The sequence below is a fragment of the Sphaerodactylus townsendi genome, linkage group LG02 (assembly GCF_021028975.2).
Source record: "Sphaerodactylus townsendi isolate TG3544 linkage group LG02, MPM_Stown_v2.3, whole genome shotgun sequence".
NCBI lineage: Eukaryota > Metazoa > Chordata > Lepidosauria > Squamata > Sphaerodactylidae > Sphaerodactylus > Sphaerodactylus townsendi.
Genome location: NC_059426.1, coordinates 175,078,032 through 175,100,403, shown reverse-complemented (window position 1 = coordinate 175,100,403; position 22,372 = coordinate 175,078,032). Strand labels below are relative to the sequence as shown.

General features: G+C 48.7%; 1 protein-coding gene across 1 annotated transcript in view; it reads left to right on the top strand.

Moving 5' to 3' along the window:
- The first annotated feature begins 220 nt into the window (after positions 1–220).
- LGALS3 (galectin 3) overlaps positions 221–22,372 on the top strand; it is a 31,048-nt gene continuing 8,896 nt past the window's right edge. Inside the window, exons 1-3 of the mRNA XM_048485983.1 lie at positions 221–383; positions 16,878–16,977; positions 18,384–18,836. Coding sequence (XP_048341940.1) covers positions 16,960–16,977; positions 18,384–18,836 — 471 coding nt within the window. The 5' untranslated portion in view covers positions 221–383; positions 16,878–16,959. The remainder of the gene's footprint in view (positions 384–16,877; positions 16,978–18,383; positions 18,837–22,372) is intronic.

Below are 22,372 nucleotides of genomic sequence, written 5' to 3'. Positions count from 1 at the left end.
CATGGAGGTTCGACTCCGTCTAGCCTGCACCGACCAGCTTCATTCCTGGCGGCCATGCGTTTGCGGAGAGACGTTAGTTGAAAAGTTGGGAGCCCCCAGGGTGCCCCTGGGTGGGAGAGGGCCGGCGTGGGTGACGCCAGGTGCTCGGGGGTGGGGGCAGCCTCGCCCTCCGGGGCGGGGAGGAGTGGAGCCGGAGCGGGGCTGCCGAGGCGGGGCGGGACTCGCAGCCAGCCGGGGGGCGGTCCCGGCCCTTCGACGGTCTTGCATAAGAGCTTCCCGGACGGCCTCGCCCAGCTGGCTCTTGTGCTGCTGCTGCTGCTGCTGCTGCGACTGCTGCGTCCCAGGTTCGACTCCCTGCTGCGACTCCCTCGAGATCTGCCCAGGTAAGCCCCCCCCCCCTTACCCCGGTGGGGGGTCGCGCATGCCTGCCTGCATCCTTCCCTGCAGGGGGGGGGGTCTCCTTCCCTGGGGACATTCCCGTGGTGGTGGGGGGGCGCCAGACAGGGAAAGACCCCCCTGCAAAGCCGATCGCCTCCAAAGCGTGGTAAGTGCGGGGTAGTTTACCCCGGATGGGTGCCCTCCGCCACTGAGCGCTTGGCTGCCCCGGGGCGACCTGCCCCCACTCAACAGGTTGCTCGACGGAACCGAGTGGGGAAGATCCCTCCCTCGCGGCGGGGCAATGGGTCCTCCTCTTCCCCATGGGGTGGGAAGGAGGGTAGGGTTTTGAATGGTGGGGGGGGGGACGATAACGGATTTCCAGGGGTCTCCAGGCTCCCCCCAGAGGTGAGAAAGCCCAGATCCCCCTTCTGACCCCCAGTTACCCCGCAAAAGAGCGATCCTGCTCTGCAATCCACTTAACGCAAACCCCCTTCCGCACATGCAGAATAATGCACTTTCAATCCACTTTGCAGCTGTGCGGAATAGCGAAATCCACTTGCAAACAGTTGTGAAATTGAATTGAAACTGCATTATTCTGCATGTGTGGAAGGGGGTTTGCGTTAAGTGGATTGCGGAGCAGGGTCGCTCTTTTCCCGGGATAACTGGGGGTCAGAAGGGGGATCTGGGCTTTCTCACCTCTGGGGGGAGCCTGGAGACCCCTGGAAATCCCAAACTATGGGGGTCAGTTTCCCTTCAGAAGAGGGCAACTCTGGAGGGGAAAAAGAAGGGAAGAGGAGGAGTTTGGATTTATACCCCGCTTTTCTCTACCTTTAAGGTGCCTCAAAGCAGCTTACAAACTCCTTCCCTTCCTCTCTCCCCACAACAGACCCCTTGTGAGGTAGGTGGGGCTGAGAGAGTTCTGAGAGAACTGTGACTGGCCCAAGGTCACCCAGCAGGCTTCATGTGGAGGAGCAAGGAAACAGATCCAGTTCCCCAGATGAGAGTCCGTCGCTCATGTGGAGAAGTGGAGAATCGAACCCGGTTCTCCAGATTAGAGTCTGCTGCTTTTAACCATTACACCGTGCTGGGTATACTTGCATCCCTGCTGATTGTCCCCCTCCTTAAAACCTGCTCTCACAGGCTCCGCCCCAAACACCCAGGGATTTCCCAACCCAGTGCTGGCAGCCCTGGAGCTAGTGGTTAGAGCTCCAGAGATAACATTTGAGATCAGTTTTTTCTGGGTGACCTGCAAGTCGACTGGGCAAACTTTGGCCAGCTGCTCAGCCTAGCCTACCTTGCAGGGTTGTTGTGGGGGCAGGCAACCAGTTGCTGCTTTGAGTGCCCTGAACGGAGCAGAGAAACGATGAAGGAAAACTCCTTCCTTGCGAGAAACTGGACCTGCAGCGGCAAGTTAGAGAGGAGGGGGGCGGAGAGCCAGTTTTATATTTATTTGTTTGTTTGTTTATTGGGCTTGATATACTGCCCATCCCCAAAGGGCTCTGGGCGGTGTAACAAATAATTTCCATAAAACACTATAAAACCGCAATAAATACCAATATGTTCAAATTAAAACATCTCTCCCACTTGGCACACTATCTGTATTGCTTAATAAACCCTGTTCAAAGGAGAGCCATAATGCTCGCCAGGTTTAATGTTATGCCTTCTGCCTTGTTACATGGCAGATTTAACAAGCAAGAAAAGGCTAAAAGACTGTGCCCATGTAAGGATGGCTCAGTTGACTCTCTGGCCCACCAATTACTACACTGTCTCAGATTCAAGGAAATCAGATCCAAGTATGTGAATCTCACTCCTTTACATTGACCCCATCTCCCCGATTTAATTAGATTACACTACTTGTTGGACAACCCTGATCCTTCTCTCTGTACGATAGTGGCAGACTTTCTCCTGGAAATTACTAAACGCCAGTAGATTTCCTTCGACCTGTATTGTATATGCTTTTCAATCTGTTTTAATCTGGTTTTTATTACTGTTGTACTGTTGTCTATGCCAATGAAGGCTTGCTTCTTCTAAAAAATTAAAACATAACCATCAGCACACCAGATAAACAATAGATAAAACAATTAACACTCATAGCTAATACAGATGGCGACCCATAGCTAAGATATGCCCCACAGAAAGATGAGAATGTCACAACAGGGTGGTAGCAAACGGGATTTCAGTCCAAATGGAAACCAGTTCATTTCTCAAGCGCTTGAGAAACGCTCCCGATTGCTGCCAGCTCGGCAAAATGCAAAACACAGCGCAGGAAGGAATGAGACGGGCAGACGTAGCAGCAGGGAATTATGCACAGACGGCAGAATTAATTTGTCTATTTAAAGGGGTGAGACGGGCGATACAAATTGATACTGGATTATTGTGAAGGGTTTCTTGATAGACTGTCTTATTGCTGATGTTGCGATTAGTTCTGCTGTATTGTTATGACTTATTGCTCTGTGTTATGATGTTGTTCACCGCCCTGAGCCCTCCGGGGGAGGACAGTATACAAATTAAAATTTTAATTCCAATATATTTGCACTTTTAGCCGTAGACCCTTCGATGTGTCTAACGAAGTGAGCGCAGACACACAAACTTTTGTGCTAGAGTAAGGCGTCCCGGAGTCTCCTCCTAGTTGGAAAATGCAGTCACCCGCACTGGTGTGGGATTCACACATTCCTTTCAAAGCCAATCCTCAGAAAGGTGGGGAAAGATGAAAGGGAGTTTTTAGGTCTGATTTGGGTGGGATGTTTCTGGGGGGGGAGGCAGGGAGGGGGGGAGCAGAATTGGCCTTTGTGATTTTGCCCGTGTCCCGTGTACTTTGGGCGGCTGTTGGGCAAAGTTGCAACAGGGCTGTGTCTATGCTGTGGCCGTCCAGTTTACAGATCTCTGCCGGGCAGCAGTGGCGTAGTGGTTAAGAGCAGGTGTACTCTAATATTTATTTATGATAACAATACTGTGATGATTTTATATATGATGTTTTTATGTTGTGCACCACCCTGAGCCCCCCAGAGATAGGGTGGTATATTAAATATAATAATAATAATAATAATAATAATAATAATAATAATAATAATAATAATAATAATAATAATAATAATAATAATAATAATAATAATAATCTGGAGGAACCGGGTTTGATTCCCTGCTCTGCCATCTGAGCTGTGGAGGCTTATCTGGGGAATTCAGATTAGCCTGTGCACTCCCACACACGCCAGCTGGGTGACCTTGGGCTAGTCACAGCTTCTCAGAGCTCTCTCAGCCCCACCTACCTCACAGGGTGATTGTTGTCAAGGGGGAAGGGAAAGGAGTTTGTGAGCCCCTTTGAGTCTCCTGCAGGAGAGAAAGGGGAGATATAAATCCAAACTCCTCCTCCTCCTCCTCCTCCTCCTCCTCCTCCTCCTCCTCCTCCTTCTTCTTCTTCTTCTTCTTCTTCTTCTTCTTCTTCTTCTTCTTCTTCTTCTTCTTCTTCTTCTTCTTCTTCTTCTTCTTCTTCTTCTTCTTCTTCCTCCCACCGAAAGATCTAAGTAAAATTATAACTCTAACTGGAGCATGCTAAAACAAAGATGGTCTAGTATGCGGCGGATGAAGTTACAATTCTACTTAGGTCTTTTGGTGGAAAAGGCCATAAAACTGAGCGCATGTGTCCGACCATAGCCATTAGAACAGAGCATATCTACTGGACTGCTGCATTAGACCATTGGTCCATCTATCCCAGCATCCCACGACTTCCAACAGTGGACAATCAGGCGCCCTCTTTTGCTGACGGCTGCCATCCTCCGCCAATCAGGTGCATTCTGAACATAGAGGCGCCATTCCATTCTTGCAGCTAACAGCCAATGATGAATTGGTCTTTGCTCTATAAATTGGTCCCACCCTCTTTGAAATCCTTTGCGGCTGGCAGCGCGTCTTGTAGCAGGGAGTTCCACAAGTCTTGTGGTTTGAAGGCGTTCTCGCTGTTCTGTCTGGATAGGGGGTGGAGCCACAAGCCTTCCCGGAGGGGTGGCTTTTGGGGCTGGATTTGGAGGGGAAGTTGGAGTTGCTGGGAGTTGGTGCCCAAGGGGTGCATGGGAAATCGGTGCAGAGAAGTTCTTTCTCCCATTCGGCAGCGCATTGAAATCCAACTCTTTAAAATGCACCTGAGTGGAAAACCAAAATGCACCTGCAGATGGGCTGGGGCTTCTGAACTGATTGGCGGCCAGCCCGCCCTGCAGGAAAGTTGGCGCGCAGGTGCATTTCGTCCAGACCCACCTACATTTTGCAACCCACCTGGGATTTCAGCCAGAGGTTTCATTTCAGGTGGAGGTGTGGCATGATACAGACGCCTGTCTCTCCCCCCCCCCAGTGAGACTTGGTGGAGGGAGGAACTATTTTTTTTGGGGGGGGGTTAGTCATAATTAAGAAAATCCCTTTGATAGACTAGCTGTTGCCAGATACTTATATTTAGTGATTTAGGCTCGATGGCGTAGAGCAGTGGTGGCGAACCTACAGCACGGGTGCCACAGGTGGCACTCAGAGCCCTCTCTGTGGGCACGCACAAACAGAGTCCCCCCCCCCCCCACACATCTAGGCTGGCCTGGGTCTCTGGGCTTGAATATTAGCATTAAACCTAAGACCTAGTTTTGGGGAAGCAGTGTAGGTAACCCTGTTAAGCGCTGTTAAACCCCACTGATTTTCATGTGAAGAACTAAAGTGCGATCCTTTACCTGAGAGTAAGCTCAGTTGCTGGCAATGGGGCTTGCTTCTGAGTAAGCCGTCCTAGGGTCCTGATTCCCCCATTGGAAGAGTTGCACGGTTGCTTCAAAGCAAAGTCACCGACTACCACCAAGCTTACTCCCGAGTAACGCATGCCTCGGAGCCAACCGTTTTTTCTAAACTAAAACCTCAGTGTTCAGGTTAAATTGCCGTGTTGGCACTTTGCGAGAAATAAGTGGGTTTTGGGTAGCAATTTGGGCACTCGGTCTCGAAAAGGTTTGCCATCACTGGCGTAGAGTTCTTATTCTTGCTGGATGCAATATCCGTCCCTCTTCCCTTCAACAAGGACGACATCTAGGGATTCCCCACAAAGACATAAAACAGAAGAGGCAAGGACTATGTCTCTCTGAGCTTCTTGGGGTAAAAATGTGGCGCATAGGTCTTGCTGTCTGTGTATGGGGCGGAAATGTCAAACTACCCAAACACAGATTTTTGCATACTGGCGTAGTTCCAAGATGAAGTTCTTTTGCATAACTCGGAAACACACACACTTTTGCCATGACTTAAGAAAATCTTGAATCCTGCCAGCTCCAGATTTTAGCCCTTCCCGTTCCACCTTTTAACAAAAATGGTAAAAGGTCTGGAGTCCATGCCCTACTTACGAGGAGAGGCTTAGGAAGCTGGGGATGTTTAGTCTGGAGAAGCAAAGGTTAAGGGGGTGACATGATAGCCACGTTTAGATATTTGAAGGGATGCCATGTCGGAGAGGGAGCAAACTTGTTTTCTTCTGCCTCAGAGACCAGGACCAGGAATAATGGGTTCAAGGTGAAGGAAAAGAGATTCCACCTAAACATCAGGAAGAACTTCTGATTGTCAGGGCTGTTCGACAGTGGAATTCACTGCCTCGGAGTGTGGTGGAGTCTCCTTCTTTGGAGGTTTTTAAAGAGAGGCTGGATGGCCATCTGTCAGGAGTGCTTTGATTGTGTGTTCCTGCATTGCAGGGGGTTGGACTGGATGGCCCTTGGGGGTATCTTCCAACTCTAGCAGCAGTGGCGTAGGAGGTTAAGAGCTCGTGTATCTAATCTGGAGGAACCGGGTTTGATTCCCAGCTCTGCCGCCTGAGCTGTGGAGGCTTATCTGGGGAATTCAGATTAGCCTGGGCACTCCCACACACGCCAGCTGGGTGTCCTTGGGCTAGTCACAGCTTCTCGGAGCTCTCTCAGCCCCACCTACCTCACAGGGTGTTTGTTGTGAGGGGGGAAGGGCAAGGAGTTTGTCAGCCCCTTTGAGTCTCCTGCAGGAGAGAAAGGGGGGATATAAATCCAAACTCTTCTTCTTTTAAGGGCATTTATGTGCCAAATGATATCTGCTTTGATACGTAACAGTGCATTTTGGCCTCAACAAATCAGGTAGCTTCAGGATCAGGTGAGGAACTGGGAAATTTATTTGGCGTCCAATGGAGCTAAGCCAAGATGCCTCTAGATCAATCCCAGTTAATGGGAGAGCCGTTGAGTGTTGCCAGCTCTCGGTTGAGAAGTTTCTGGAGATTTGATGGCCGACAACTGGAAAAGCAAGGGTTTGCGGAGGGGAGGGAGCTGATCATAGGATCACAGAGTTGGAAGAGACCTCAAAGGGCCATCCAGTCCAACCCCATGCCATGCAGGAACACACAATCAAAGCACTCCTGACAGATGGCCATCCAGCCTCTCCTTAAAAACCTCCAAAGAAGAAGACTCCACCACACTCCGAGGTAGCGCACTCCACTGTCGAACAGCCCTCATCCATGTTTGGAATATGCAACATTTAAGAGTTTATACATATTAATAGAAGGACTGATAATACATTAAATGGATCCTACGTAAAGAATGTAAATACGGATTACCGAACACATCCAAGATAAATTTATAGCATTGAATACATGAAACAAATTTAGGGAACTGTGGCAATAACTATGGAATTAGACAAATTTAAGATGGTTTGATAACAATATAATTATTATGTTTATTTATTGGGCAATAATTATGAGACGATACTACAACCTGTAGACAAACCATACTTACAAAAGCATCATAATTCACATTAATAAGAAATATATCAAGTATATGTACAGTGTTGGAATACACTTATAAGTGTATTATAAGTATAGAGTGACTGCACATTTATGACTGTTTGTATAAGAGCATAGAATTGTTGAACATATCATTGTGTAGTTAATAAATTATATATTTGTCTGTAGAATCCCAGTGAGCCATTGAAATGATGGGAGAATATCCTTGTCAATATCCTTCTTGAATTGTGGTGCCCAGAACTGTACACAATATTCCAGGTGAGGTCTAACCAATGCAGAATAGAGAGGTACAATTACATAAGAACATAAGAACAAGCCAGCTTGATCAGACCAGAGTCCATCTAGTTCAGCTCTCTGCTACTCACAGTGGCCCTCCAGGTGCCTTTGGGAGCTCACGTGCAGGCTGTGAAAGCAATGGCCTTCTGCGACTGTTGCTCCTTTTTGAATCTCACTGTTCAGGGAAATCGACTTCTCCTCCATAAATCTGTCCAAGCCCTTTTTCAAGCTATCCAGGTTAGTGGCCATCACCACCTCCTGTGGCAGCATATTCCAAACACCAATCACACGTTGCGCCTTTTATTAGTCCTAATTCTTCCCCCCAGCATGCCCCCTGGTTCTAGCATTGTGAGAAAGAGAGAAAAATTTCTCTACCCCATGCATAATTTTATAGACTTCAATCATATCCCCCCTCAGACGTCTCCTCTCCAAACTAAAGAGTCCCAAACGCTGCAGCCTCTCCTCATAGGGAAGGTGCACCAGTCCCTCAATCATCCTCGTTGCCCTTCTCTGCACTTTTTCTATCTCCTCAATATCCTTTTTGAGATGTGGTGACCAGAACTGGACACGTCCCTCAATCTAGACACTATACACTTCAGAGATGTAATGTCAGGGATTTCTCCCGCCAAAGCTGCCATTTCCTACAGGAAACTAGTCTCTGTGGCGTGGAGATGGTTGAAATTCAAGGAGAACCTCAGGTCCCACCTAGGGGTTGTTAAATACCACCAGTGGTCCTACTGGGCCCGCTGGAAACTTTCCCAGTGAACGAAAGGGGACCTCGGGAGATGGTGGCCCCTCCTCCTTGGGAGGTTTTGAAGGCGAGATGATCATCTGACAGCAACGCTGACTCTGTGACTCACTATGAATGTAGGCAGTTCCCAAGCAGGGTGGGCAAGAAGGGTTGAGTCATTGCTAGACTCCTGCAGTCCCTTCTTCCATGCCCAGGAGGGTAATGCCGATGGCCACTATGGGGTCAGGGAAGATTTTCTTCCAGGCCAGATCGGCCAGAGATTCTGGCACTTCTCCGGGGACAGAGCAGAGTGGGAGAAGTTGGCCCTTTCCGCACAAACCTTCTAAAATGTTTTTGAGGCAGGAAATAAAACATTTCCTCCATGGAGTTCGGTCTTGGTCCCCTTAGGTTCTGAAAACATTTTATTTTGAGCCACAAAATGTTTTCGGGTGAATCCCAGGGCACACAGAAGGATATTGACATGCTGGAACGGGTCCAGAGGAGGGCAACCAAAAGGGTAAAAGGTCTGGAATCCATGCCCTACGAGGAGAGCCTTAGGGAGAGGCGACATGATAGCGACATGATGGTGAAGAGAAGGTGAAGAGGCGACATGATATTTGAAGGGATGTCATGTTGGTGAGGGAGCAAGCTCGTTTTCTGCTGCTCCAGAGACTAGGACCAGGAGTCATGGATTCAAAGTGAAGGCAAAGAGTTTCCACCTAAACATCAGGAAAAGTTTCCTGACTGTCAGGGCTTTTGGACAATGGAATTCACTGCCTCGGAGAGTTGTGGAGTCTCCTTCTTTGGAGGTTGGATGGAGGCTGGACGAACATACATCTGGAGTGCTCTGATTGTGTGTTCCTGCATGGCAGGGGATTGGACTCGATGGCCCTTAGGGGTCTCTTCCAACTCTATGATTCTGGTTCCCTGAACAGTGAGATTCAAAAACGCCTTGTTGAGGATGCCTCAAAATACTGCTATTTTAGGAAAGCGAAGGAGCTCTCTGGGTAATTCTATGGATTCCCCTTGAAGGCGTTTGGTTTTCTACACAAAGCTCTCTCAACATGTCGCTGGGGCTAGTCCAGGCAAGCCGAAGGAAAACAATACCCAGCAGAGCATAATTCTTAAGCAATAACAGCCCTCTGGCGAAAGAAAAGTAGTTATTTACACAACAACCCAGCGCAAACTTCTAAAAGTGCCCCAACAGCAGCTAACTCCTTCAGCGCCTTCACTTGACAGTTTCTTGAATTGCGTTCCATCCTATTTTCAAAGAGGTTTTTTTTTCCTCTTCAGAGTTTCCTCTCTCTTTTTATTCCCACAACAATCCTGTAAGGTAGGTTAGGCCAAGAGAAGGTACAGAAAAGGGTCACAAAAACAATCGAGAGATTGGTACGTTTTCCTCGGGAGCAAAACTTTGACATGTGGGGCTTTTTTAATTTTGAGGAGAAGTTGAAACAAAATTGTGGAGGCCAGCAGGCATGACGTGGGATCTTCAGACTAAGAAAATCTGTTCCAATTGGTCATGCTGGCAGGGGCTGATGGGAATTGTAGTCCATGGAGATCTGGAGAGCCGCAGGTTGCTGACCCCTGCTCTAGGGTCTATAAGATTATGTTGTTATGTCTAGCTGCTGTTGGGGCACTTTTAGAAGTTTGCGCTGGGTTGTTGTGTAAATAACTTCAAATTATTAAATTTGAAGTCTATAAAATTATGCAGGGGGTAGAAAACGTTGACAGAGAGACATTGTTCTCTCTTTCTCACCATACTAGAACCAGAGGGCATCCATTGAAAATGCTGGGGGGAAGAATTAGGACTAATACAAGGAAACACTTCTTCACGCAACGTGTGATGGGTGTTTGGAATCTGCTGCCACAGGAGGTGGTGATGGCCACTCACCTGGATAGCTTTAAAAGGGGCTTGGACAGATTTATGGAGGAGAAGTCGATCTATGGCTACCAATCTTGATCCTCTTTGATCTGAGATTGCAAATGCCTTAACAGACCAGTGCTCGGGAGCAGCAGAAGGCCCTTGCTTTCACCTCCTGCCTGTGAGCTCCCAAAGGCACCTGGTGGGCCACTGCGAGTAGCAGAGTGCTGGACTAGATGGACTCTGGTCTGATCCAGCTGGCTAGTTCTTAGGGGAACCGATTTCTGTTGTCTGGAGATCCCTTGGGAATTCCAGATCTCCAGACCCCACCTGGAGATCGACAACTCCCGAGGGAGGCGAGCCATCAGGTTCATTTCTCTCTCCCTTTCGCACGCACAAAAATACCAGAAAGTCACGTCAACCGTGAAGCTGACTGACAGGCACAAAAAGGAGAGGGAAAAGACAATTCCTCTTCACGCGCTGCTTAATCGACTGAAGGAACTCATGGCTGCAGGGTGTGACCATCAAACCAAAGTCACGGGGGTGGGGGGGTTTGTTGGCTCAACCTGCGGGGGACTCTGAGCCCCAGTGACCGGCCTTCGAGGCGTGATTCAGAGCTGCTCTTTTGATGCTTTGATGCTTGGGTAAACACGGCACAGGTGAGTCAGAGCTCGCCCTCCGGGTGGGCCCGCCTCGCAACGGCATCTTTTTCTTTATCGTCTTTTACCACCAATGCTGCAAAAGATGTGCGCCTCCCATGCGGGAACAATGCGAGCTGGATTAGACGGCCCAGCCTGATTCCCAGCAACACAAAAACAGAAAGGGGAGAGTTGCCAAGTCTGGGTTGGGAAACACTTGAAGATTTGGGAGGTGGGGCTAGAGAAGGGCGCGGTTCCTCGGCAAGGATGTGAGGCCATACAGCCCAGCCTCCAAAATAGCCATTTTTAATCCAGGGGGGACTGATAACTAGTGTCTCAAAAATCACAGAATCATAGAGTTGGAAGAGACCCCCAAGGGCCATCCAGTCCAGCCCCCTGCCATGCAGGAACACACAATCAAAGCACTCCCGACATATGTTCATCCAGCCTCTCTTTAAAAACCTCCAAAGAAAGAGACTCCACCACACTCCGAGGTAGTGCATTCCACTGTTGAACAGCCCTTACTGTCAGGAAGTTTTTCCTGATGTTTAGGTGGACTCTCTTTTCCTTCACCTTGAACCCATCACTCCTGGTCCTAGTCTCTGGAGCCGCAGAAAACAAGCTTGCTCCCTCGCCAACATGACACCCCTTCCAATATCTAAACATGGCTATCATGTCACCTCTTCACCTTCTCTTCACCAAACTAAACATCCCCAGGTCCCTAAGTCTCCCCTCGTAGGGCACGGATTCCAGACCTTTGACCATTTTGGTTGCCCTCCTTTGGCCCCGTTCCAGCTTGACAATATCCTTCTTGAATTGCGGTGCCCAGAACTGCACACAATATTCCAGGTGAGGTCTAACCCATGCAGAATAGGGAGCTACAATTACATCCCTTGATCTAGACCCTATACTCCTATTGATACAGCATAGCAGCAAATATCCAGCCACTACCTGACAGTCAGTCAGTCAGTCAGTCATAAGAACATAAGAACGAGCCTGCTGGATCAGACCAGAGTCCATCTAGTCCAGCACTCTGCTACTCGCAGTGGCCCACCAGGTGCCTTTGGGAGCTCACCTGCAGGATGTGAAAGCAATGGCCTGCTGCTGCTGCTGCTGCTCCTGAGCACCTGGTCTGCTAAGGCATTTGCAATCTGAGATCAAGGAGGATCAAGATTGGGAGCCATAGATCGACTTCTCCTCCATCAATCTGTCCAAGCCCCTTTTAAAGCTATCCAGGTTAGCGGCCATCACCACCTCCTGTGGCAGCATATTCCAAACACCAGTCACATGTTGTGTGAAGAAGTGTTTCCTTTTATTAGTCCTAATTCTTCCCCCCAGCATTTTCAATGGATGCCCCCTGGTTTCAGTATTATGAAAAAGAGAAAAATTTATCTCTGTTGACATTTTCTACCCCATGCATATCTGAGTACCATCATAAAAACACAATTAAAAAAATACAATGATAGAAAATACCATTATAAAAATTATACAAAATACAATGATAAAAATATCTGCAAACCATAAGAGAGCTGGTGCAGATCCCCCCCCCCCGCGCAAAAAAAGGGAGTGTAAGGGAGGGGGCAAAGAAAGGGGGCAGCTGTATGCCTGGGTACAGAGGATGGTCTTAGCTCGGCGCCTGTGCTCCTGCCTCTGTTGGCACCCGGCAGACCTTCCAAAGCGCTGGGGGCATGGCAGAGAAGGCTGGCAACCTTACAACTCCAGTTTCAAAGGGACTTCTTGCAGGAAAGAAATGGCACAAGGGTGAGGAAAAGCAACTGCTTTGGAGGGTGGCATCAGACCCCTGTATTTTTGTTCCTCTCCAAACCCCACCCTCCAGCTGGAAATGTCCAGCAATTTACCAACCCAGAACTGCCAACCATAACTGCCGACCTCTGCCCCGTCAACTATATGGGAGAGAGACAGCTGTCCTGCTGTGCCAAAGAGGAGGAGGAAGAGGAGGAGTAGGAGTTTGGATTTATATCCCCCCTTTCTCTCCTGTAAGGAGACTCAAAGGGGCTTACAATCTCCTTGCCCTTCCCTTCTCACCCCCCCGCACAATAAACACCCTGTGAGGTGGGTGGGGCTGAGAGAGCTCTGAAGAACTGTGACTCGCCCAAGGTCACCCAGCTGGCATGTGTTGGAGTGCACAAGCTAATCTGGTTCACCAGGCAAGCCTCCACAGCTCAAGTGGCAGAGCAGGGAATCGAACCCGGTTCTCCAGATTAGAGTCCGCGTGCTCTTAACCACTACGCCACTGCTTCTTATCATTACTGGGGAAGAGACAGTTGGAACACAACCCGTCTCGGCTGTAGGGAAATCACACCTCTGTTTGCCCTGTCCTGAACAACAGCCCTGCGTTCTCTGGAACTGGATGCCACGGCAATTCTTCTGAAGGCAAAGGGTGTGTTCTTTGCATGCATGGGTCTTTATTCAGGCCAGGGGCAAAGCCTGCGCGGTCTGTTAGCAGAGTCCTGTTAGCAGAACGGCGCTCTTTGTGTGCCAGCGAGCGAAGAGAGGAAACGGGGCATGTTCCTTGGATGTGTGTCAAAGCGCTGACTCAGCCTGGCACGAACTTGCAAAACACGCAGAAGGAAATTAATCGGCAGCACATTTTTTAGCTGCTGGCTGAAATGAGCTGCAGGCTGGGTTGCCCTCGGGTTGCTAGCTCCCCTGGCCACTGGGGGAGGGGGGAAGCAGGGGTCGGGTTTCCAGATCCAGGTGGGAAAACTCTTTGAGATTTGGGGGCTGAACCTGGGGAGGACGGAGGCCTCAGTGGGACACAATTCCACGGAGCACACCCTCCAAAGCAGGGGCATGCTGCCCAGGGGGACATATGGGGTCAAATATTCCCAGGCTACAGCCATTTAGTCCCCCGTCCCCCCACACAGCCCTCCTCCTTCCCCTGGGCCCATGTACTAACTATACCAGGGGTCTGCAACCTGCGGCTCCGGAGCCTCATGCGGCTCTTTCAGCCTTATACGGTGGCTCCGCGTGGCTTGGAGGGTAGAGTGGGCGTGTCCCCTCCAGCCCTCCAGAGCAGTGCTGAAAGGAAAGGTGAGTGGAGGGGCGTTTCAGGGCATGGTGTGGTGTGGCAGGGGCGTTCCGGGGTGTGGTGTGGTGGGCGGGGTTGTGGCAGGGCAGGGCGGGGCGCCGGGTGCACTAGCTCCAGCCCTGGTTGAGAGCAGTGGCGGGCGCACCATCATGACATCAGTCGTCTGACATCACGGAATGATCTACCAGCTGCAAAATACCCGTGGTAATTATAGGCACTGGCAGGGAACAGAAAAGAGGCACTTATCAAATAACAGTTGTCTGGTGGTCCCTAATAACAGTCTGGCTGTCCCCACTCAGGGACAGGGCTTCTTTGGACTTGATCCCAACCTGGTGGAAGGCTCTGTCTAGCGCAGGGCCAATTGGCCACGCTGACAGGGGCTGATGGGATTTGTAGTCCATGGACATCTGGAGAGCCGTAGGTTTCAGACCCCTGGTCCAGTGCAGGGGTCTGCAACCCGCGGCTCCGGAGCCACATGCGGCTCTTTCAGCCTTATACTGTGGCTCCTCGTGGCCTGGAGGTCGGAGGGCAGCGTGGGCGTGTCCCTCCAGGAAAGATGAGTGAAGGGAGCAAACTGGAGGTGGCTCCGTGCGGAGCCGCCTCTCCGGCTCGGTAGATCTTCGGGGCCGTGGAAAACGGGTCCAAATGGCTCTCGGGCTGGTAAAGGTTGCCGACCCCTGAACTACACCACAATGTGCAGACAATGAAGGTGACTCCCAAATCAACGCATTAACAGCTCACCTGCCCAGCATTAACAGACACAACCCAAATGGCCTTGCTCTTGAAATAACTTCTAGGAAGACTCGCAAGAGATGCCAAATATTCTAACAACTTTTAACGGCTGTAATGTCATCATGTCACCTTCCTATTTTCCCACAGAAGAATCGATCTATGTCCCTTGGAGATCCGGTGTAATGCAGGGCGATCTCCAGCTACTACGTGGAGGTCGGGAGCCCTACTGTCTTCAACGACAAGCTGTACTAAATGGAAAGCAGGTTTTAACCCCTGGGGAAACCAGGTGGACATCCCCCAGGGCCGGCGTCATTCCCTGTGGAACGCCTACCTGTCCCCTTCACCTGGGCCTTTTCCAGGGAAGCGTAGCTCCGACCTTTGACCTTGAGATTTGTTGCTGATGTTTACCTCGTTCTGGCTTTATGCTCTTAATATTTGTGGTAAACGAGTATTGTCGTGTGTGCGGAGCCACATGCAAATAAAAACTTCCTGGGCCGGTGGCAATGCAAAATGTCTTAAGTTTCTTCCTCCTCTCCTTCCACCCTCGTCACGGCAGATGGCTGTTATTACGGAGGGTGGGGTTCCTTTTTGCTTCGTGGGAAACTGCCCGGCTGTGAGTCAGACCCTGCTGGCCCCTCTTGACTGCAGCCGGCTTTGTGGGGTGGGTGTCTTTTTATAGCTGTCTCAGAGTCTTTTTACTGGGGATTCCTGCAGCTGGAGCTCGGTTTTGTCCTCTAGTTCTCTTCCCAGTCTTCTGACAGAAACACCGGAAGCTTCCTTCTCAGATAATTTGTCCACCTTACTTTATGTCGTTCACTCCTTGGGTCCCCAAACCTTTTTGAGACTGCAGGCACCTTTGGAATTGGTGGGCATAGACACAAAATGGCTGCCGTGGGGGGTGGGGCTAACCACAAAATGGCTGCCGCAGGAGGCGGAGCTGACCACTTAGAGATCTGGGAGATTCCTACATGGGGTTGAGGACATGGGGGTCGGCCATCAGTGATGGCGTGATATCCTTTCTGGAAATACCTGGAATGGATGTCTTGCTCCTCTAGGAATGTGCTCAGTGGCGTAGGAGGTGAAGAGCTCGTGTATCTAATCTGGAGGAACCGGGTTTGATTCCCAGCTCTGCCGCCTGAGCTGTGGAGGCTTCTCTGGGGAATACAGATTAGCCTGTACACTCCCACACACGCCAGCTGGGTGACCTTGGGCTAGTCACAGCTTCTCGGAGCTCTCTCAGCCCCACCCACCTCACAGGGTGTTTGTTGTGAGGGGGGAAGGGCAAGGAGATTGTCAGCCCCTTTGAGTCTCCTGCAGGAGAGAAAGGGGGGATATAAATCCAAACTCCTCCTCCTCCTCCTTCTTCTACATTTGTACATTCTCATCTCCTGTTAACTGACCTAATCAATACATTTCTACCCCTCCTTCCTTCTAAGACATTCAGGGGAGCATACATCGTCCTCCACATGATCCTTGCAACAACCCCGTTGAGCCAGCATGGTGTAGTGGTTAAGAGCAGGTGGATTCTAATCTGGACAACTGGGTTGGATTCCCCACTCCTCCACCTGAGTGGCAGAGGCTTATCTGGTGAACCAGATGTGTTTCTGCACTCCTACATTCCTGCTGGGTGAACTTGGGCTAGTCACAGGCCTGAAGTTCTCCAGGGAGGCTTACAAGAAACTGGGGAATTCCCAGTTAATTCTCAGTTAAATACTCGGCTGGATGAAGATTTCATAGAATCAGAGAAACCCCAAGGGCCATCTAGTCCAACCCCCCGCCATACGGGAACACACAATCAAAGCACCCCTGACCAGTGGTCATCCAACCTTTGTTTAAAAACCTCTAAAGGAAACTCCACCACCATTTAGGGTTAGGGTTAGGGTTACGTATTCCTCTATCAAACAGCCCTGACAGTCAGGAAGGTCTTCCTAATGCTTAGGTGGAATCTGTTTTCCCCTAGTTTCTTTGTGTCCTAGGCTCCTTCCGCACATTCATTCATTCATTCATTCATTCATTCATTCATTCATTCATTCATTCATTCATTCATTCATTCATTCATTCATTCATTTATAGTTGGTTTTATATACCGCCCCTCCCCCAACATGATAAAACAATAATTACAATAAAACCCCGTTAAACCCCGTTAAAACCGCAATTAATAAGAATAATGCACTTTCAAACTGCTTTCAACGCTCTTTGAAGCTGTGCGGAATAGCAAAATCCACTTGCAAACAGTTGTGAAAGTGGTTTGAAAATGCATTATTCTGCGTGTGCGGAAGGGGCCCTAGTCTCTGGAGCAGCAAAAAGCAAGCTTGCTCCCTCAACACGACACCCCTTCAAATATTTAAACAGGGCCTTCACCTTCTCTTCTCCAGACTAAACAGTAAGCACAATTTGAATGCTCTTTCTACCACCCTGCACTAACTCTGTGCCTTGATTTCTGTTTCTAGTGAGATCTGGGTTTGGCCTGTGGGATCCAACGTGAGGGTGCTTCGCTGATCTGGTCCCGTTTTCTGTTTCGTTTTCAGGAAGATGTCTGACGGATTTTCGGTAAGCGACTGTTTCTTAAGCCCAGTGGCACTTGGCAGGTTGAATTTTGTAAAAAGAAAATTTGTAAAATGTTTATTTTTTGTTTATATTTCGATTTTCCATCCCGTCACTCGGGCAGCAAATGTGACTCGAGGCAGCTAACAACAATTTAGAAAAAACATGATTTATACACGTTAAATACCATAGAACAGCTAACAGCATAAGAACATAAGAACATAAGAACAAGCCAGCTGGATCAGACCAGAGTCCATCTAGTCCAGCACTCTGCTACTCGCAGTGGCCCACCAGGTGCCTTTGGGAGCTCACATGCAGGATGTGAAAGCAATGGCCTTCTGCTGCTGCTGCTCCCGAGCACCTGGACTGTTAAGGCATTTGCAATCTCAGATCAAGGAGGATCAAGATTGGTAGCCATAAATCGACTTCTCCTCCATAAATCTGTCCAAGCCCTTTTTAAAGCTATCCAGGTGAGTGGCCATCACCACCTCCTGTGGCAGCATATTCCAAACACCAATCACACGTTGCGTGAAGAAGTGTTTCCTTTTCAGTTTAGATGGAGTTAATTAAAAAACAATTTCAATAAGCAACAGGTGAGGTTTTTCTTTTAAGGAGAGAGGGAACCATATTGTTTTTTCGGGCTTCATCTGGTTCTCACCTCAGTGCATTTTTGAAGTAACATTTCTTCACGCAACACGTTGAGGTAATATTTCTTCACGCAACGCGTGATCGGTGTTTGGAATATGCTGCCACAGGAGGTGGTGATGGCCACTCACCTGGATAGCATTAAAAGGGGCTTGGACAGAATTATGGCAGAGAAGTCGATCTATGGCTACCAATCTTGATCCTCCTTGATCTCAGATTGCAAATGCCTTAACAGTCCAGGTGATCGGGAGCAAGAGCCGCAGAAGGCCATTGCTTTCACCTCCTGCAGGTGAGCTCCCAAAGGCACCTGGTGGGCCACTGCGAGTAGCAGAGTGCTGGACTCTGGTCTGATCCAGCAGGCTAGTTCTTATGTTCTTATGTTAGGAACCACATCTACCAGACCACGGCCACACAACCTGGAAAGTCCACAACCATCAGTTGAGTCTGGCCGTGAAAGCCTTCGACAATACAAAGATTCACGGGTTGATTGAATTAAAAACCGTGGTAGAGATTAGTTTTACCCCAGTAATATTTATGTAATATTTATGTAATATGTAATATGTAAGACTAGATGGACTCTGGTCTGATCCAGCAGGCTCTTTCTTATGTTCTTAAGTAATGGGGCCTTTGGAGAATCTTGGGTTTGTTTTCAGTTGAAAGCACTTCTGTTCCAGCCTACATTTTGCTACCAACTCAGCTGATGCCATGCGCTCATGAGAAACGAGTGGACGTTAATTGCTTTTTGTCTCTTTTGGTCTCTTTTGCAGCTGTCAGATGCCTTGGGTGGGTCCAACAACCCGAACCCAAATGCACCACCTAACCCTTGGGGAAATCAGCCTGGAGCTCAGCCTGGGGCACCCCCCGGTGCATACCCTGGCGCGTACCCCGGACAACCCGGCGCGTACCCCGGACAACCCGGCGCGTATCCCGGACAACCCGGTGCGTACCCCGGACAACCCGGTGCGTACCCCGGAGCACCTGGCGCGTACCCCGGAGCACCTGGTGCATACCCTGGAGCACCCGGCGGGTACCCTGGAGCACCCGGCGCATATCCTGGAGCATCCGGATGGCCAGCATTTCCAGCATCCGGTGGAGGGGCACCCCAACCACGCTCATCTGACAACACTTCAGGGACCTTTCCCTCTGACACACCAGGAATGTTTCCTGCTCCCGGGCAACCCTCGAGTGGTGGCGGTGGAGTGCAACCAAACGCTCCCTTGGTGAGAAACCTCTTTCAGTCTCTCTCTATATAAATGCTATGCCAAGGTCCCCAACATCATGCCCGTGGGCACCCCATGGCTATGCAGATTAAAATAACGTTGCGATGGCAGTTGCCCCCTCAGGGTTTGTTTTATTCATCTCTTGATGATGGTGATGATGGTGGTGGTGGTGGTGGTGGTGGTGGTGATTTCACAGCTGCCAGATCTTTAGCTGGTTGTTGGCCTACAAGTCGAGCCTCACCCAGAAGCCTAGGAAGTTGTAATGTATCGGCGTAGTATTCGTGCGGTTCCCAGCAGGGCTGCCTTCTGAATTTGACAGATGTTAATTTTGTCGTCGTCGTCGTCGTCGTCGTCGTCATCATCATCATCACCATCATCATCATTATGGTAGATTTCACAGCTGCCAGATCTTTAGCTGGTTGTTGGTCTTCATTACAATTCGAGCCTCACCCAGAGGCCGACGAAGTTGTAATGTATCGGCGTAGTATTCATGCGGATCCCAGCAGGGCTGCCTTCTGAATTTGACAGATGTTAATTTTGTCAATTCAAAGATGTTTCAAGTGCTGCCCTAGTGTTTTTGGGATGGCGAAATTAACAATAACAACAACAACAATAATAATTGTTGTTGTTGTTGTTGTTATATTTATTTATTTATTTATTTATTTATTTATTTATTTATTTATTTATTTATTTATTTATTTATTTATTATATTTATAAACCACCCTCCCCCGAAGGGCTCAGGGCGGCTTGGACAGATTTATGGAGGAGAAGTCGATGTATGGTTACCAATCTTGATCCTCCTTGATCTGAGATTGCAAATGCCTTAGCAGACCAGGTGCGGTTGCAAATGCCTTAGCAGACCAGATGTGGTTCCTTAATAATAATAATACTTTTATACTGCCCACCTCCGAAGGTGGATTCCCATTTACATCTGCACAAATTGCCCAATTCAGCACCATTGACATACATTGACACTTTTTATTAAAACAAACTCTTTACCCAAACACAAATATTTCATAATTTAACTAAAAACTTACTGGAAAGCTTCATCCAGATGGAAATTAAATTCTCTTTGCTGATTTTTTGGGGCTTTTAAAGCTTATTAGAAACAGTTCTCTTTACTTTGCTTACTCCTCTAAGCAAAGGAATAACAAAAATTCCATTACTGTTCAGCTTAACTGTTTGGATTAATCAACAAATATTTCCCAACTGATTTGTTTACACGCCGCTTATACCACAAAACCTGAGACTGGTAATAAGGGATATCATACTGTAAACTAAGATATGAGAGGTTCCCAGGTTTCTATGTGAAGAGTCCCAACTTTGATTTCTTATCCAGGATGATAGTTTATCCGTTTCTGCAAAATCAGTTAGTTTGAATATCCAGAATTCTGATGAGGGTATTCTCAGATCTTTCCACATTTGAGCATCCGGCAGCAGCTGTAATCTAAACATTTAATGGTCTCCTGTTGTAATGACACACATAGCCAATCGCTGTGCAGGATTCAGTTAGTCGTGTGTGGAGCTGAATCCTGTTCAGCGATTGGCCCATCGCCAGTCCCCAGCTACCCTCCCCCTGCCCTAAACACCAAGCTGGGCCCGTTGGGGCTGCAGTGGTTTGCCACGTGCTGCCCTTCCCCCCCCCTTCAGAGCCCATTTTATGTGAGCATAAATTGGGCTTTACTGCTAGTCATATATAATAACAGTTTGTCAAGTTTCTGCTTTCCTGTTTTTACCATATTACAGAAATATTTCTGGGGTAAAACTAATCTCTACCACGGTTTTTAATTCAATCAACCCGTGAATCTTTGTATTGTCGAAGGCTTTCACGGCCAGACTCAACTGATGGTTGTGGACTTTCCAGGTTGTGTGGCCGTGGTCTGGTAGATGTGGTTCCTAACATAAGAACATAAGAACTAGCCTGCTGGATCAGACCAGAGTCCAGCTCTCTGCTACTTGCAGTGGCCCACCAGGTGCCTTTGGGAGCTCACCTGCAGGAGGTGAAAGCAATGGCCTTCTGCTGCTGCTGCTCCTGAGCACCTGGTCTGCTAAGGCATTTGCAATCTCAGATCAAGGAGGATCAAGATTGGTAGCCATAGGTCAACTTCTCCGCCATAAATCTGTCCAAGCCCCTTTTAAAGCTATCCAGGTGAGTGGCCGTCACCCCCTCCTGTGGCAGCAGATTCCAAACACCAATCACACGTTGTGCGAAGAAGTGTTTCCTTTTATTAGTCCTAATTCTTCCCTCCAGCATTTTCAATGGATGCCCCCTGGTTCTAGTATTGTGGGAAAGAGAGAAAAATGTCTCTCTGTCAACATTTTCTACCCCATGCATAATTTTGTAGACTTCAATCCTATCCCCCCTCAGACGTCTCCTCTCCAAACTAAAAAGCCCCAAACGCTGCAGCCTCTCCTCATAAGGAAGGTGCTCCAGTCCTTCAATCATCCTCGTAATGTTTCAGCTGCATCTGTAACACACTTCTGTCTGTGATAAAACCTCTGAAGATGCCAGCGAAACGTTAGGAACAAGATCCACCAGACCACGGCCACACAGCCCGGATAACCCACCACAACCGTGAATCTTTGTCCAAAACATTTTTTGCTTGATTACATAACCGCTATATGTGGAGAAAGGAGCCCACTTTACAGTTGCATTTCCAGCATAAAGGGGGAAAACTAACTTCTACATTGTACATAATCTTTGGGGGGTTGACTAAGTTTTATAGAACATTTCATAGAAATTCTTTTTTAGTCTTACACAAACTGAAAACCTAGTTCCGTTATCCCAAGCTCTTTCCCTACGGCACAGGTGTCAAACTCACGGCCCTCCAGATGTTATGGGAACTGTAGTCCATAACATCTGGAGGGCCGTGAGTTTGACACCTATGCCCTACGGTGTTTTCTAAATTATTCCTCTTCTCCCCTTCACGTAGACTTCCTCTGAGTGTTTGGATCTACCTCCTGCGGCAGCCATTTTGTAGCCGCGGCCGCCCCTCTATGGCAAAATTCCCAGGGTGCCTACAGGCTCAAAAAGTTGGGGACTGTTGTGCTACTGCTCATGTACCAAAAAGCAAGATGGCCTCATATCTATTACTGATTGATGAGCCCAGGCAACGTTGGGTTCTTACAAGAGCCAGCTGTAATGTCTTTTCCCCTGCGCTTGTCCAAGGGCGGTTCAGGAATTTGTCCCTTTCAGACAGGGTATGTCCACATTGCCCATCCCCGGTTGAAACATTGGAACATATTTTATGTTCTTGTCCGAATTATAACCTCTTGAGAGAAGCTCTGTTATCACGAACGATGTGTAACATCTCTCCCAAAGGTTGTATAATAAAATTACTAAGTAGTAATGATGTTGAGATTTTAGGGAATGCAGCACATTATTTATTGCAGGTGCTCTCATCCAGAGAATTTTAAGAGGCTTTTGTCAAATGTGACATTGTTCTGTCAATGAGCAGCAGTGGCGTAGGAGGTGAAGAGCTCGTGCATCTAATCTGGAGGAACCGGGTTTGATTCCCAGCTCTGCCGCCTGAGC